The following is a 17,911-nucleotide window of genomic DNA, read 5'->3' as shown; positions in this document are numbered from 1 at the left end:
CTAACTCAGTTCCTCCTCTGGGCGGAGCCAGCCGGGAGGAGGGTGGGCTTTGACCCGTTTAAGCTCTGTCTGGTATTGGCTGTGTGACTTTGGTCAAGCCACTGAATGTCTCTGAGCCTATTTCCCCCTCTATAAAACTGGGCTGATCAGACCTTGTCTTACAGGATTGTGGTCAGAAATGTGAGTGCCTAGCACAGTGCCCTGTGCATAACGGATGTTCAGTAAATGTAGATCTTTAGTCGTGGCTGCAGCTGCTGGCTTATGCTTTATTTCATTCCTGGGTCAGCTGCCATTCATGGATGACTTATCCACGACCCCGGGGGGTGGGGTGGGGGAGCCTCTCTGCTTTTTTTTTTCCCCCCAGTCTGCCTTAATTACAGAAAAGGCATTGTCTTTCTTTGACCTAGATGTGAGAACAATGGCGTTTGACTGTATCATCTGTGCTCTTAGATCCCTTCCCCAGGTGTTACTGTGAACATTTCAGGCAGAGTTGGTACAAACTTGGCAGGAGGAAGCTAAACTGAACTAGTTTCCTGTGAAGGTAGTAAAGTTACATTAGACTCTGCCATTCTCTCCCTTGCCTTCTAGTTTTTAGGAATCCGCATCCAGGAACTCAGCAGGGTGTAGGCAGGTTTAAGGGAGAGGCAATATGGGCTGACTCTTCTGTTGCCATGTGTGCAGACTGATGAATCCTAGAAGGATGCAGGGCGGGGAGTGGCCTGAACTCGATATTTGGGAACATGGCAAAATTTGTCAGCGAATGCTGCGAGACAAGTCAGTGGTGCGTTTGTCACCTGGGTGTGTAAGCGCGTGCCTTCTGCGCACCCCCAGATTTCACTCCTGCCATGTACAGAAGGTGTTGCGGCTCTGGCACGTCTGATTTTAGTAGCAGTCCGTGAGAGATGCACTGTTTGCACGTGAAGTCCTTGGGGGCGGACTTTAAAGAAAACAGTTAAGTGGTATTTCCCCTTCTGTATTTCTGGCGCTGTGACCCAACATGGCCCTTCAGGTGACATAAACTTCTGGCCCCAACCCCCACGAGAGACCTATGAGAATGATGTGGTGTGTCTGAAGTGGGTGGGGGGTCTGATTCTTGAAAAATCTCTCTTGTATCTCTCTCCTTGAAAGACTTTGGCAGAAGAAATTAATTCCTTGAAGGCCTCTGAAGGCGGCTCAGAAATGTTTTTTTGGTGAGCGTGAATGCTAAAATAGCCTCTTCAGACAGCACTGTCTTGTTCTTGTGGCCACGCTTTGTTGATTAGACCGCTAGCCCTGTGCTGCCTTGTTCCGTACCAGTCTGCCTGTGTTCTGACCTGTACACCGTTTTCTTTGACGGTGGCTGTCTCTGGCATTGATGCCTCCTCGCGCTCTGCTGGAGCCACCAGATGTTCAGGAGTCTTCATTAGGCTACTGGGAAATATTGTCAGTTTATAGCTGCTCCCTTTCCATCTGCAGGGAAGGATATCATCACCTTACCTGTGATTTGGCATCCTGATTATTTACAAGCAGTAGGCATTATTTGGCCAGGCCGTTTTGCAGCCAGAATCTTTTTTTTTTTTTTTAAAGATTTTATTTTTATTTATTTGACAGAGAGCACAAGTAGGCAGAGAGACAGAGGGAGAAGGAGAAGCAGGCTCCCCGCCCAGCAGGGAGCCCGAGGTGGGGCTCGATCCCAGGACCCTGGGATCATGACCTGAGCCGAAGGCAGACGCTTAACTGACTGAACCACCCAGGCGCCCCGCAGCCAGAATCTTAACTGGGACGGGAGGCACCTCCAGTGACTGGGGGCTGAGCCTGCCAGGGTAGGAAAGACAAATAAATGCAGGGAAGTCATTTGTTACGCAGTAAAATAGATTACACAGTGTTTAAAGCTAGCCATGGGCATTAAAGGTACCGATGTCCTTCCTCAAGCCATTTGGTACCCTTGGTATGGAAAGCTGTGCCAAGGTAATGATAGAGTGTCGGAAGAACAGGCGGTGGAGCTAGAAGGATAATGAGCGTTTCCACAGATGGTGCTGCCGTGGGGCTGGATTAAAGGCCTGATTGCATTCCTCTCATTGAGTGACTTATTTCACCTTTGTGGATTGATGCCCAGTATCAGCGTTGCTTAGTGCTGCCCGGAAAAGCTATTTCTTAAAATCTTCTCTTCTGGTTCAACATGAAGATCTCTCGAAAAACAGCGTTGGAATTAGAGGTGGCTGGGAAGCTTAGACCAAATAACCCATTGGGAATGGGGAGATCAAGTGACCTGCTTTGTCCGAACAGGACTGAGAGCATTTGCAGACTCTGTGGGAGTTGGTGGGAGGTTCTCTCCACCGCCCACACCGCTTGAGAAGAACCTAGCGGGTTGTGTAGGTGGAAAGGTGTACTGTTGGTAAGGAGACCGGGATGAATTATCCATTAGTGCTCCCCCCGGCTTGGGTGTGTGCGTGAGTCAGCTGGGGGTCTTGGTGACGTGCAGCTACTGCTTCAGCGGGTCTGGGATGGAGCCTGCGACCCTGCATTTCTAAATGCCTCCCGGGGGCTGCTGATGCTGTTGGCTGGACCACACTTGGAGTAGTGAGGGTGTAGGTGGAATTACCTGAGTGTGAGTTTTCTCTGCAGTTGAACACCATCTTTGTTCTCTGGACAGCTTTGGCCTGAGGGAGATGGGGCCCTTTGTTCCTACCTTGGTTGGTCACTGAAGACCTGACCTTGATTCTTCTCTCACCTCTCCCCACCCATCTCCCACAGGCACCCGCTGCGGCCATTCCTGATGCTGATGAGCCTGCCAGCCCCTTAGAGAGGGGCCTGCTTGGCTTTGCTCTGGGCCTCTAGGTTCGCCCCATGTTGCACTGCGCCTGGTTTGGGGGTAATTGCTGATCTGCTATAGTGGTCGCTCTGCGGTGGCCTTTTTAATTTTTTATTTATGAGAGAGTGCAAACCAGTGTTGGGGGGCCGGGGAGGAAGATCAGAGGGAGAGAAACTCAAGCAGATTCCCCGCTGACTGTGGAGCCCAGCTCCGTGCTCTGATCTCATGACCTGAGCTGAAACCAAGAGTCAGATGCTTAACCAACCGCACCACCCGGGTGCCCCGATATGTATATATTTAAGTTTATTTGTTTATGTATGTAATCTCTATGCCCAGCATGGGGCTCGAACTCATGACCCCAAGATCAGTAGTCACATGCTCTACTGACTGAGCCACCCAGGCGCCCCAACATTCTTTTTCTTAAGGATGCTCTTTTGAATCACTGCAACTGATATTTTTTCAGTAGCTAAACAAGTATGGGTTTGTCTTAGTAGTTAAACTGTGTTCACGTGAAGCTTTTACTGCATTTGTGTGCTGTAGACAGGTAAGCTGTTGGAGTGAATGACTAGGCCCAGAGAAGTGTGGAACCCAAGGCCAGCAGGAAAGTGCTAATTGTATGGTAATTACCATTATCGGGAATATGTCTCCATAGGGACGATGCTGTGATGGCTCTGCCCATTTCTTAGCCAGCATGCCCAGTGCCACTGGGGAGTGCCCGTGCCTGCCAGGTGTGGCTGTTCCTACTGGCCTTGCTGGTGAGCAGAGCAGGAGCATTTGCACGATTTTCACATAGTTGAGGTGGTTCGGAGAGGAGCACTTGTTCGGTGTTTCTGTCTCCTGTCTCCCCCCCCCCGCCCCTCCGGTGTTTGGTGTTTGGTTGGATCGCAGATAGTATCCCCGTGGAAGCAAACCCATGAGGGGTCCTAGGTTTGCTGAGAGGCTTTCTGATTTTTTTTTTAAAGATTTATTTATTTATTTATTTTGAGAGAGCGTGAATGAGAGAGAGAGAGTACATGAGTAGGGGAGGGTCAGAGGGAGAAGCAGGCTCCTCGCTGAGCAGGGAGCCCGATGCAGGACTCGATCCCGGGACTCCGGGATCATGACCTGAGCCGAAGGCAGTCGCTTAAACAACTGAGCCACCCAGGTGCCCCAAGAGGCTTTTTGATTTAAGTCAGAGTTGTGTTGGGCTCGTCTGCGAGGCAGACTGATTTCCTGCTTAAGTGCCTTCTGCCTGGGTGCCATGCTCCAAGGTCTGGGTGTCCCTTCCGGAAGTTTGATTTTTGTGGTGGATGCAGCTTGAGCCCCTTGGGACTCTCGCCAAACTCCAAGGACCCTGAAGTTATAAACTCGAAGGCCAGTCTCTTGCTTCTCGTGAGAAGTGGAACTTCTGGGTGGATTCAGACCCAGGTAGTCAGATATCCTTTCTCTCTGTGAAAAATCTAGCTCAGGAGGTTGAAGCAAAGTGAGTGGAGTAGGTAATCTGTGTAGTTTTGGGGCTGTGATACTTAACATGGTGGTCTTCCCCACGAGTCCCATCTTCCACCTGGACCACTGGCCAGGCCTTCTCCCCACTCCTCCTCTCCTGGATGGTGGTGGGGACAGGCCAGTACATTTCAGAGGCGTTTTCAGAGCACCTTCCTTCTGTTGAAGTCATCTTTTGGATGAAAATTGATTAGGTTATTGTGGTGGCTAGGCTAATAAAATGGATTGATTTTTCACTATTTTGTAAGAAGAATTTGATTATATTTTCTGATCTATGAGTGATGCAGGTACGACTTTCTGAGCTTATTGGCCATGATTAGACTAGGTTATTCCCACATTCTCTCAGCTGTGCCTTTACTTGGCTTGCTTCCATCATGTATTGCCCACCCTCCCCACCCCCCAGACTTGGCAGCCCAGAGGGCAGGGCGCACTGGGCCATTGTCTTTGGTGGACAGAACATCCCATGATGCTCCCGTGCTAAGTGCTTTTCTCTAGTGGTCTTTGGGTTGGGTGAGCTCCCTTCACACCTTATTTTCTGAATTAGGCGTGAATGTTGCAAAGCCTCACAGCTGACTCGGTTGTCGTCAAGTATGTAACTTCATTCAGCTGTTTGCACCTTGACTTCTCTAAAAGATTTTTCTATAGTGTTTTCCTGGCTGCAGATGTGGTAATAAAAACTAGCATCGATTGAACTCTTGCTACGCCAGGCACCATGTTTAGGGCTCTCCTGGTATCATCTCCTGTAACCCTCCCAACATTCGGTGGGGGAGGTGTTGCTGATAATTCCATTTTATAGATGAAGAGAGTGGAGACAGAGTGTTTACATAGCCCGCCTTAGGTCACACAGCTGCAGCAGGGATTCACACCGATGGCCAGTAAGTAACTGGAGAAGAGTGTCAGCTCAGCGGAGGGTGAGAGATTTCTTGTAGAAAGGACGGACTGTCTCCCCTCGTCACTTTTCTCAGGGGCGAGTGTGTTTGTCCTTCCTTCTGCGCCCTCTTCCACGTACACCTTTACAAATAAATACTCACCAGATCTGTGGTTCTCATCATTTTTTCTCCATTTATAGGGGGTAAAAAAATCAGTGTTGCCCATTTCCCTTCTTAGAGCAACACGCAGAAGTATCTTTTGACTTTGTCCACATGATGATTATATACTCGCAGATCGTGCCCGTTGCTGTGGTGGAAGGGCTACGCTTGAATTCCGTAAGGCTGTCCTGTGTGCTGTGCTGATAGTGTGCATGGTCATGAATGAACGATCTCGTCGGGCTTGACCTCATCTAGTCGTTCTGCAGGAAACGACTCTGTGGAGCCCCTCCTGTGTGCCCGAACTATTGTGAGGTGCTGGGGTGGAATTCAGGTGTCTCTGGGGAAAATGTCCCATACAGTGTGGTGTTTGCTAGCAGAGGTTTGTACAGAGGTTGCTTGTGGTTTGCTGTGGTTGCTTGGAAGATAGTGTGACTGTGGAAGCCATCATGGGATGGGGAGCATTGAACTGGCTTTCAAGGGATGTTGTGTAGGAGTATGCCGGGCAGAAAAGAGGGGGCCAGGCAGAGGGGACAACGTGTAAAGGCTTGAGGGCATAGTAAGGCAGGTGACCTTGGGTGAGAGACTTAGCCAGAAGCTCTCACACAGTGTTTGTGTGAATGAAGGAGGGACAAGACCAGAAAGAGACTTGGCTTTTTTTCTGTAGAGTGTGGTGAGCCGTAAAAGTATTGAACAAGAAGGGGATGTGTAGAATGATCTGATTTGTGTCTTAGGAAGATGGCTCTGAGGGAGGTGAGAATAGGATGGGATAGAGTTGAGAGGTGGTTTAATGGCAAAACTGCCCATGATCTGGTGAATATGATTTCTGGGGGAAGGAAGGTAAGTCACAATGACAGATTCTGTTCTGGCTGGGAAAAAAGGGAAAGATGTGATGTCCCTGAGACACGGGAGAGGAGGCAGCCATCGGAGGTGAGACATGAAGTGAGGTCACTTGGGTCACTGAGAGTGGATGGTGTTGGTGGCGTAGGTTGCCATTCAGAAGGTTGGGGGAGCTGGCATTGGCGATGGAGACTCACTGGGACAGAGGCTGAAAACTGACTGGACTCCTGTGGTCACCAGCAGAAAGGAGCCCAAGGAGGCAGATCAGGAGAGGAGAGATGTGTGTGGTTGTGGCTCGGGGAGGGGAGATTTTAAGGCAAGGAGAGTCAGCAACAGTGTCAGGCTGCAAAGAGAAGTTAAGAAGAATAAAAGAGACTTTATTATGAGCCTTCATTAGATCATTCTTGATAGTCAAGTAGCTATAAGAGGTTATAAAACAAAATGAAAGAGTCCAAGTTTGTAAATGAACATGTCCTATAAAGATGTTGGCACTGAGGCCCATGGCCTCTCAGAGTCTTGTGCACGAGTGTGCTTCAGTTCTCCCTCCATGGGAACAGCAGGAATTGGTTGACCTAGATGATCCAAAGGTTCCTTCTGATCCCAAGAGCCTACCATTCTGTGGCTTCTGAATTTGAGGGAAGAGGAGGAAAGTTCTAGTTTTGGGGATGCTGGAGAGATGCTCCCACAGGTAGACTGCTCGGCTGAGCTGCATTTCCGAGAGGGGCCTGCGCTTAGGCCAGCCAGTCTGAGTCTTCTAACCACAGCCCCCTCGCTAATGTCTGATGTGGGTGTCTGGCTTAGGCCAAGTGTGAACCAAATGTTCCCAATAAAACAGTTCTGATTGGGTGCCTGTGGGGCAGATACCCTTATAGTACAGCGATTCTTACTGACTTCAAGTGGGAATTGGATAGATTTACCCATTCAATTCTTGCCACAGATTCTATGGAAGTGAAACCCATCATGACCAGAAAGTTGCGGAGGCGACCAAATGATCCTGTCCCCATCCCAGACAAGAGGAGAAAACCCGCTCCTGATATCCATTTGCATCAAGCCTTAATTGCCTTTTTTCTTAAGACTGTTGAATCCTTTGCTTATCCGTTTGCTAGAATATACATGGCCATTGTCCCACAGAAATTGTATGTGATTGGCAGGCATTTGTATTTATCCCTGCGCTAGGGAATAGCCAATTTTTTTAAAAGATTTATTTATTTGAGAGAGAGAGTGCAAGCCCGAGCACAAGCAGGAGGGGCAGAGGGAGAGGGAGAGCGAATCCCAAGCAGGCTTCATGCTAAGCACAGAGCGCAGTGTCGGGCTTGATCCCATGACTCCGAGATCAGACCTGAGCCCGAACCAAGAGTCAGCTGCTTAACTGACTGAGTCACCCAGGCGCCCTGGGAATGGCCGTTTTATTATTGAGTCCTCGATTGCTGCTGCTTCTGGTGGGAGGAATTTGTAGAGAACAGTTATTTGGAAAGGCACTTCGTGCTGCAAGTTCAACATGGTTTTAACATTTGGAGACTCAAGGGCGACCTCAGATTTCACATGCCTTAATTTTTCTACTTGTAAAATGAGGCTAGTAATACCTGCCTTTTGTACCTCCGTTATCTCCATCCCGAAAACAGTGGAACGCAAGTTGTTAAATTAAAGCAAATGAGATTTCAGTCACATAAAAAAGCCCTTTAATCATAAAAATGGGAGGGGGAAGAGGGCACACACGGCAAAATTCTGTTTCTGTCCTCATGAGGAGAGGATAAGTAGCCATTTATACAAAATGATTCAGTTGTCTGCCACCAAGGAAGGGTTTAACTTCAGGTTCCTTTGTCTTCACAACTGAGAGTTTAAGTTATGTGGGAAGAATAAGCCCACATCTGTGTGTGTGTGCGCACACACGTGTGCAAGGCTTCAGATCTTCGGAACAAAAGCACTTCATAAATTGAGGAAGTTCTCCTCCTCCTGTGTCCTGTGCGCTCATTCTTGGACTTACTGAACGACTTAGAGATGTTTGAAAGAAATTTGTGAGTTCTTTTACGTACCTGGGCACCACAACATTCAGTAGAATCAGTAACTTCTGAGAGGCAAATGGTTCTAGAAAGAGCATCCGACAGAGTCACACTGTAAATCCTAAAATCCTGGTACTGTTTTGTTGATTTCTGCTTGCTTGGAAGCCATGCTTCTCAGACAAGTTCCTTTAACTCTCAACACCCCAGCTGAACTATTTGTTAACAGACGAACAGATCATGGAGGATCTGAGAACGTTAAATAAGGTACAGTTTGATTTTTTTCTTTTTTATGTATTTGAAAGCTTAGGTTTATGTCGTTCACATATTACTTGTTAAATCGTTCTTGATACCTTTGACACTTTACGTTGCATCTGAAATGATCTGCTCTAAGATTTCTTGTTGTTCTTCCTACAGCTTAAGTCACCCAAGAGACCAGGTAAGTGCACAGTGTTGCTGCCATTTGTACTGTCTTTTTTATCATGTTGTGTGAAAAGCATGCTTATTCCTGACAGGGAATTGTTGCCATTTTCAAAAATAAAACGTTCATCATTTGCCTAGGAGTAGTCATCATGAATACTGAAGGGAACCTTAAGTGCCCCCTTCCCTGATTTTTTTTTTTTTTATTCTGTTATGTTAAAGTTAATTTTACTTTTTCCTTGATTTCTTGTAAAAGAGACATTTGATTGATAGGCTGGTAGAGGTTTCCTTCTGTGTAGGCATCAGGCATAGATTTAAGTACACCTCCATTTCTGGAAATGAAACCAGAAGGATTTCTCAGTATTACTGGCTTTGTGGAGTGAAGCGCTGGGCACTGCTGTTCCAGGGGCGCTTCGTGGCCTGGCTCTGGTGAGGGACTCAACAGTCCCAGCTTACAGAAGAGGCCAGCCCGGTGTTCGCGGTGGTTCCTTCCAGAGTGGCACTTGAGAGTCCGTGCTAGGCTGCAAAATAGAATTCTGGACAGGCAAGGCATTGTTACGTTTTAAGCACCATGATTACTCACGTGTCTGTCCACTCACCAAGCCTCGTGGAAGGAAACAAGATTCTTTTTTCTCTAAACAATTTCCTTCTGAGAGCCACCGTGGTCCCCAGATAGGTCCCGTGTTTCTGAAGGCGTGATGGGGAGGGGGTTATGGAAGTGTGTGAATTTAGATCCTTTGAACCCACTGTAGTGCTAGCTCTACCTAGTAATAAATAGTTCTAGAAATGACTTTGGATTTAAAATTTTAAAGAAGCCCTTCTGGGCTTCTGATGGTCCCTTGGGCAAATCACTTAGCCTGCCTGCATCCCCGGTTTCTCCTCTGTTCAGTGAGGTTATCCTTTGCCTTGCCTACCTCACAGGGCTGCATTGAGGAGCAGGTTAGGCAAAATATTTTTTTTGTTTGTTTGTTTAAAGATTTTATTTATTTTTTAGAGAGCGAGCGAGAGAGAAACAGCATGAGAGGGGATAGGGTCAGAGGGAGAAGCAGACTCCCCGCTGAGCAGAGAGCCCGATGCGGGACTCGATCCCAGGACCCTGGGATCATGACCTGAGCCGAAGGCAGACGCTCAACCATCTGAGCCACCCAGGCGCCCCTGGCAAAATATTTTTTGAATTTTGTTGAATTCTCATTTTTACACCCCTAAGGACTTAATGATCATGATTAGTACCACTTTTTAATAGCATTTCAGTTAAGGCATGTTAGTTGTCAGACCCACGTGCCTGTTACACGCTTAGTCATTGACATATCTTTGGTTCTTCCAGCATCCCCATCCTCACCTGAACACTTGCCTGCCGCACCGGCGGAGTCTCCAGCCCAGAGGTTTGAAGCTCGGATAGAAGACGGGAAACTGTACTATGATAAAAGATGGTATGTTACAGAAAAACAGATTATTGGTTAAGAGTCTCCAAAGAACCCATGAAAGAGGGCTGGGGCTCTATCTCATTGTTCCCGAGCACGGCCGCTGCTTAGCTTACATTGTACTGAAGTGGAGTAACATTTCAAAGTGCGCCTGGCGGGCTCAGTCAGGGGAGCATGCGACTGTTGCTCTCAGGGTCAGAAGTTCGAGCCCCATGTTGGGTGTAAAGCTTGCTTTAAAACAACAACAACAACAAGAGACGTGTCAGGAGTCATTTGATCGATACTGCTCCTTCGATCTCTGAAGGCGGTGTTGCCTGAAAACATGTTCCTATGGGAGCCCCCTCCTCTGTGCTGCTGGCATCGCACTAGAATTTGCAGGCTTCTGTCTTTGGTGCTGCCCCTGTAGACTGAGGCCAGCGCTCAGGTTCCTCTCTGCCTTCTCTTAACTCTGCCCTTGTGCACCAGAATGAGTAGGTGTTCTGTGCAAAAAAGCACTTTGTGGTCAGATGAGTCTGGGGGATGACCGTGTTAAAGGGTTTCTTCGCTCTAGGTGCTCTTTGGTTCTCTGATACACTCGTGTGCACTCCAAGTTTCTGAGATGTTACCAAGTATTATTTGACCCAGGGTACCCTTTTTGCATGCATCATCCTGCTCTATGAGTGTTCCAGGAAACATACTTGGGGGAATTGAATCCTTAAACATTACCAGTTTATACTAAAGACGGTTTTTTTTTAACTGCTATTTGTATAATTTTATTTCTGAGCTGCACAGGAGTATATAGATATGTTACATTAATTTTTTAACATGCCAGAAATATTTGAGAATAAAGACAGTTTAAAATCTTCAGACTACCAGCGTTTCCATCAGGAAGGAAATTGTAAAGCAGTGTGAGAGAACTTGCAAACTCATTCACTTATTCATTCAACAAACATTACTATCTGCTCTGTAGCCCCAGATTCTGCTAGGTGTTAAGCCACCTAGATCCTACCTCCTTGTCACAGCTCCTTTAATTCTGATGTATTCCTTTGTTCATTGTCCATAGGCAGGCATACTCAGTTTAAGTCTTGGTGGACACATTTGCATTCTGAATTTCCACTTGTTTGTATGGAGAATGTTTATGTGGGGTTACTGTATGCTCTCTGTAATTATCATTTATGATGGCTGTCATTTTTAATGATGTTTTGAGTTTCAGTATATTAACCCAAAGTTCCAAAAGTAAAGTAATAGTTATTTTTTTTTTTTTTTTAAGATTTTATTTACTTATTTGAGAGAGAGAGTGAGAGAGAGCGCGCAAGAGGGGGTAGGGTTAGAGGGAGAAGCAGACTCCCCGCCGAGCAGGGAGCCCGATGTGGGACTCAATCCCGGGACTCCGGGATCATGACCTGAGCCGAAGGCAGTCGCTTAACCAACTGAGCCACCCAGGCGCCCAAGTAATAATTATTTTGAATTGTTTGAGCTTTGTTAAAGAAGAAAAACCCCAAGATTGTTAGTTGATTACCTTAAACTATTATCCTTCTGAAGTTGGCAGAAATGCTTAGAAATCTAGTCATGCCCAAGATAAGTCCATTCCACCAAAATATTAGGTTACAGTGAGTTAATTACTCAGTCGATGGTGAAGGCCGCCTCTGCCTATGAGACTGATCTTAGTGACTTCTGCCCCTCTCATTTGACTATTTGGTTTTCTTCAAAAAGGCCAGTTAGTGTATCTTGACATTGCTTCTCAGAGCATGTTGCCACTAGGTGGCAGGCCCTAACAGCTCAACTCACTGAGGGGCAGAATAAGATGAAAAATGTTTCTAATAATGAAAACCAAATAACCTTTAAAGATCAAGCCCACACATAAGAGCCGTCTTCAAAAACGATGAGATTTATCACTAACATTTTTACGGATCTGTGAGTCTTAAAGCTGTGTGATATTTCAAATGATGTTCATTTTGTAATTGTGTTGGTTCAGATCTTTCTGAGGCTTAATTTTTAGACTTTATGAGACTTGCCTTGAGGGTGAAAATGCAGTAAGAGAAAATTCTTGTTTTTCCAAAGAAGGGATCCACGGTGCCTGGTGTTTCATAACGTAGAGTGGTCACTTTTGCTCTGCTAGACCTCCTGAGCATTTTGAGTGAATTGCGCTGTCTTTTTCATAGGGCCTGCAGAAACTTTGAAAAGAAGGTCTCTGGGAGCATTTTCCTTTTTCAGTGAATTTCAAGTTGCATGTTGTTGAATATGGAGACTGTTGTTTTCATCTGTATTGTGTTTTTCCTTTTAGCCTTGGCAGTCAGAGTTGACGACACCTTTGTGGGAAGGTGTTTCTCTCCTTTCCTTGCCACATTTGGAAGGTGTTCATGGGGGTCCTGGCCCACGTTCTGACCAGTGCATAGCTGCCCACATCTCTCACCAGGCTCAACATGAGGTTTAGCCTTTGTGTCCTGTCAGTTGGGAGGCTTTCATTCTTCCTTCTTTTTAGCCAATCACGGCCTGTGGCTGAGAGGGCAAGTGAACCACTTTATGCTCTTCCCAGTGGTATGGAATATTTGGGTGCAACGGAACTTCTGGCAAAATGTGTTTCATTGAGTTTTAAATGCCTTAAGAAAAATGAGTGTGATTCAGGCTTCCCATCTTGGCATGAACACTTAGCAAGCTACATTTCGTTTTGAAAGATAGCATCTTCACTTTGCCTTGGTCTGGTAGTGGTTTTAAGGCATTTTATGTCCTGCTGTAAGTTTCCTCACATTTTGATTTGGACTAATGACCCTCCTTAAAAGTACCACGAAAGTAGCTGATATTTTAAAATAACTAACTGATGGTGCGGGCAGACTGGTTTATCTCTCCTCACTTTCTCGGGCTGCTAATGTGAATCAGGAATGAAGTCCTCCCCGCCCCCCCAGCCTTCGACTGACAAAGACTGTTAAGACGGTGAATATTTACAACTGGCATTGGGACTCCTTGAGGTTCCAGAGCTGTAACATGGTATTCAGTTTTTTGGGGGGGGGGGGGAATGAAACGTTAATATCAGGATTCCCAGTAGGATACAAAATTAAATTAATTCTACCCCCTCCTTTTTGACCCACCTTCTGAAGAAATTGCCTTCTTCCATAATAGTACTGTTGATTCTAGTTCATAGGGTTTAATAGTAGAAGCAGAGCTCTAAGAGCTCATTTATTGGGATTCCCAGGTCAGGAGTTCCATTAGTAATAAAGTAATAAAGTCAGTTTGACTTTGGGGGCTTGTTCTCTGAGGCTATTTAAAGTATTTTTTTCATCTGAGATGAGTTGCAGCTTATAAAATGGGTTAATTGGCAAAAAATGATAATGTACATTTTTAGTTCTGTTGTTGCTTTTTAAATTTTTATGTCTATGTTTATTTTGAATTCTCTCCCCCCCTTTTGTTAGTGTTTAGAAATTAAAAAGTAAATTTGTATGTTAAGGTTGTCCTATACTTACTAGTTTTATCTTGAAAATATGAATGCTAATTTCTGAGGATTTTTTTTTTTTTCCCCAGAGAATTCAGATAGTTGAATAGATTTGATATCCAGGGATAACAGTTCCCCAAGACTGTTGTGTGGTGTGTGAGAATCTGGTTCAGGAGGATCTGAGATTCCGTTGGCTTGGAAGTGGGTTGTTTTGGGAAGCACGCAGGCCAGCTCTGCTGTGGAGCAGATAGGGACCAATGGTGGACAATCAAGCCACCACCATTTGGTTACCGCAAAGCAGGCAGATTTGGGAGGTGGCCAGACCACCTCCGGGGGAGGTGGGGTGGTAATAGACCAGATCTTATTGTTACTTCCGGTATTCATTTCAAGCCAGTCATAGGTGTTGGGGTTTGGGTTCTGCACACATCTGAAGGAAAATGCAGCACATCTCATGAGAATTGTTAGACTAGTCTCCCAGAGTTAGCTGTTGTCCTTGAAGACATTAAGATGTTAATTTTAACATCAAGTTTTGTTTTTACCCATCTTTGTTATTTAGGTATTTTCCAGAACCGTGACTTATTTAATTTTTAATATGAGTAATAATCTGCTTATTTCAGAAAAAAAAAAAGCCAGGCAACGAGAAGAATACCGTTCTTAATATCCATTTCATATTTCTATAAAGTTGTAATACATGTTTTATTATACATCTTAACTACATAACTTTACCCAATTTTTTCTGTGTGTGTATGATACACATATAACATGTTTTTTTTTTACAAGCACAGGAAGGTAATGGACATAGATTTCCCCCCTCCACTTAGCAGTATATTGAGCCTGTTTCTACACTAGTAACATACTCCTTCACCACACTGTGACCTTTATTAAAGTATTTAGGAAATAGTATCAGAATGATTTGAGGCTAGGTGCATGCTTTGTGTCTTTATCTCATTATTTAATAACTCACAGTCCCCATAGAATAACTTCGAATGTTCTCCTGCTCTGTAATTTTACTCTAAACATCACTCAAGATGTTATTATTTACATAGGAAGTTGGCTTAGATGTGGGAGGGCAACTGGAATTTTTGAGTCACGCTGTGAACTAATTCAGCCTTTCCTCATGCACTGTATACTTCAGACGTTGTGATATTACATATTTAGCATAATGAAGGTCCCCTGACCCAGTTTACCAACTGATCTCTGGCCAAAAGCAGCTTTAAAGCTGAGTCTAAACCAATCTCGCTGTTCTAATTGCATTTATGATTCAATTTCTTTTAACAGTGTTTTCAGGAAGTAAAGTGAGTTGGAAACCTGAGTTTTCAGCTCCTAAGTAGCAGGTTAAAGAGTGCTTAGAACCTAGATTGAAAAAGCTCATTGTGGGAGTGAAGTACATCTCTTTACTGTGATATCCTGGCAGTAGATTATTTATTATACCAGCAAAACAGTCTGCCTGCCCCCCCCCCCCGCCCCGAAATAATGATAACATGCAGTACTTTGCTGGGAGATGCATTTTGGTAGAATTTGTGGGAGTTAGTGCGTCTGCTTTAGCCAGATCTGTGCAGCCAGAATGAAGCGGAGGTTATGTTCCTGCCTGACTGGGGCTGGCCCCGGCCAGGGCTTCCAGCAGCAGCTTGGCTCGTGTTTGCAGCTCTTGTAGCCCAGCAGCTGCTCCTTCATCCTGTGGAGCTGCTCTTGTCTCATTTGGGCTTTGGCCCTGGCTTCCTCACTTTCATCCTCGGCCGTACCTCTGAACTTGGAGAAGTTGAAGGTGGTCCTGTGCTACAGGCCAAGAGGATGGCTACTGGGGCCGAAATGGAGTGTCTGGTCTGCTCCATGTAAGGCAGCTCTCCCGACTGACCAGGTCAAATCAGACCCCCCGGGGTGCACACCCTGACACTCCGAACCTCGCCTGGTTAGTGCTTGCCAGGTGTGATTACTCAGTATTCTTCACGGCTGCTGTATTTGAAGCTGTGTGATTGCAGGGACCTTGTGGTCCTGTTCACTGTCCACCTCCGACTTCCAGCATCCTCAGTCCTGCACAGTAAGTGATTAATGAGTATTTGCTGAATGAGTAACCAAAGAAAGAGTTGAAATTGGCCTGCCGTCTTGTGGATGACTTAATTTGGACGTATTGAAAATAAATAATAGATCGGTTGTTCAAACCCTGCTATTTATTTTGCCCACCCAAGCTTCTTCAGTGTTTTGGGATGCGTGGAAAGTGGGAACAGGTTTTATTTTGAAAAATTATAATTTACTTTTTGATTGAATTGGGGTATATAGTCCAAATAAAAAGTAAGCATGGAGTTCGCTTCCCAGTCTTTCCCCCGCCTCCCTTTTCCCTCTGCAGGAAGGACCAAGGAATATAAGTTTTAGATTAGGAGAAGATTAGGAGGTCATCTGATCTAATCAATGGGTGGAGGCCTTCAAATTAAACTTGAAATCCAGACTATTAATCAAATGTAAATTAAGACTCCTTCAATTATATTCTTTGTTGTGGTGTTTTCCTTTCTTCCCCTTTTTCCTTTCTTTTTAAAAACTGGTGCCTTTAGCAACCTCTTTGACCTCAGCGGGAGCAACTTCTTCCTAGAAACATTGCCAAAGGCAAGGGAGGCAAGGGCAAAAATGAACTATTGGGACTTCATCAAGATAAAAAGCTTTTGCAAAGCAAAGGAAACAGTCAACAAAACCAAAAGACAACCAACAGAATGGGAGAAGATATTTGCAAATGACATATCAGATAAAGGGCTAGTATCCAAAATCTATAAAGAACTCATCAAACTCAACACCCAAAGAACAAAGAATCCAATCAAGAAATGGGCAGAAGACATGAACAGACATTTTTCCAAAGAAGACATCCAAATGGCCAACAGACACATGAAAAAGTGCTCAATATCGCTCGGCATCAGGGAAATCCAAATCAAAACCTCAATGAGATACCACCTCACACCTGTCAGAATGGCTAAAATTAACAAGTCAGGAAATGACAGATGTTGGCGGGGATGCGGAGAAAGGGGAACCCTCCTACACTGTTGGTGGGAATGCAAGCTGGTGCAGCCACTCTGGAAAACTGTATGGAGGTTCCTCAAAAAGTTGAAAATAGAGCTACCATATGATCCAGCAATTGCACTACTGGGTATTTACCCCAAAGATACAAAAGTAGGGATCCGAAGGGGTACGTGCACCCCGATGTTTATAGCAGCAATGTCCACAATAGCCAAACTGTGGAAAGAGCCAAGATGTCCATCGACAGATGAATGGATAAAGAAGATGTGCTATATATATACAATGGAATATTATGCAGCCATCAAAAGGAATGAGATCTTGCCATTTGCAACGACGTGGATGGAACTGGAGGGTATTATGTTGAGTGAAATAAGTCAAACAGAGAAAGACATGTATCATATGACCTCACTGATAAGAGGAATTCTTAATCTCAGGAAACAAACTGAGGGTTGCTGGAGTGGGGGGTGGGGTGGGAAGGATGGGGTGACTGGGTGATAGACACTGGGGAGGGTATGTGCTCTGGTAAGCGCTGTGAATTGTGCAAGACTGTTGAATCTCAGATCTGTACCTCTGAAACAAATAATGCAATATATGTTAAGAAAAAAAGAAGGTAGCGGGAGGGGAAGAATGAAGCGGGGGAAATCGGAGGGGTAGACGAACCATGAGAGACGATGGACTCTGAAAAACAAACAGGGTTCTAGAGGGGAGGGGGGTGGGAGGATGGGTTAGCCTGGTGGTGGGTACTGAGGAGGGCACGTTCTGCATGGAGCACTGGGTGTTATGCACAAACAATGAATCATGGAACACTTCATCCAAAACTAATGATGTAATGTATGGGGATTAACATAAGAATAAAAAAATAATAATAAATAAATAAATTCGTAAAAAAAAAAAACTGGTGCCTTTAACAATACTGTATTATTGACTTAAAATTTGTTAAGAGCATAGCCGTTCTGCGAAGTGTTCTTCCTGCAAAAGAAAAAACAACAAATAATTCTGATGAAGAGGGCAGGAGGAGACTTTGGGAGCAGATGGGTGTGTTCATGGTGGTGATGATTTCATGGGTGTATATACTTACCCCAGACTCACCGAGTTATAAACAGTAAATATGTGTGGCTTTTTTCAGCATGTCGGTCTTACCTTGATGAAGTGGCTAAAGACATACATAAACTTGGGTCTTGTTTTTTGGCAGGTACCACAAGAGCCAGGCCATCTACCTGGAGTCGAAGGACAACCAGAAGCTGAGCTGTGTGATCAGCTCTGTCGGAGCCAATGAGGTAGGGGCCGAACTCCCTCCCCCCTCAGGGGAGCGAAGTGTGACAAACCTGCAGTGCAGTGCCACCGAGAACGTACCGTGGAACCGTGTGTCCTGTGCGGGTTAGGATCTCAGTCAGCACTTCCCGGCAGAAATCGCACGGAGACAGAATATCCCGGAAATCCCTTACTTGTCTTGACTAACAACTTAATGTGGATTTGTATATTCCTGGTGGTGGTGGTGAACTCCACATACAGCAGTTGAGTTGGGAATG

At 45.4% G+C, this 17,911-nt stretch overlaps 1 protein-coding gene and 1 non-coding gene across 2 annotated transcripts in view; one reads left to right on the top strand and one right to left on the bottom strand.

Annotated features, from left to right (window-relative positions):
- The window catches only part of SUDS3 (SDS3 homolog, SIN3A corepressor complex component), a 34,579-nt gene that overhangs the window by 10,972 nt on the left and 5,696 nt on the right, over positions 1-17,911 (top strand). Inside the window, exons 7-11 of the mRNA XM_021703432.2 lie at positions 7,076-7,171; positions 8,341-8,402; positions 8,553-8,574; positions 9,880-9,985; positions 17,575-17,659. Coding sequence (XP_021559107.1) covers positions 7,076-7,171; positions 8,341-8,402; positions 8,553-8,574; positions 9,880-9,985; positions 17,575-17,659 — 371 coding nt within the window. The remainder of the gene's footprint in view (positions 1-7,075; positions 7,172-8,340; positions 8,403-8,552; positions 8,575-9,879; positions 9,986-17,574; positions 17,660-17,911) is intronic.
- Positions 3,121-3,193, bottom strand: TRNAS-ACU. The gene has a single exon. It is a non-coding gene; the product is annotated as a tRNA-Ser (tRNA).

The sequence above is a fragment of the Neomonachus schauinslandi genome, chromosome 14, assembly GCF_002201575.2.
Source record: "Neomonachus schauinslandi chromosome 14, ASM220157v2, whole genome shotgun sequence".
NCBI classification, from domain to species: domain Eukaryota; kingdom Metazoa; phylum Chordata; class Mammalia; order Carnivora; family Phocidae; genus Neomonachus; species Neomonachus schauinslandi.
Note: the sequence above shows the minus strand (reverse complement) of the source record. Positions and strands in the feature narration are given on the sequence as shown.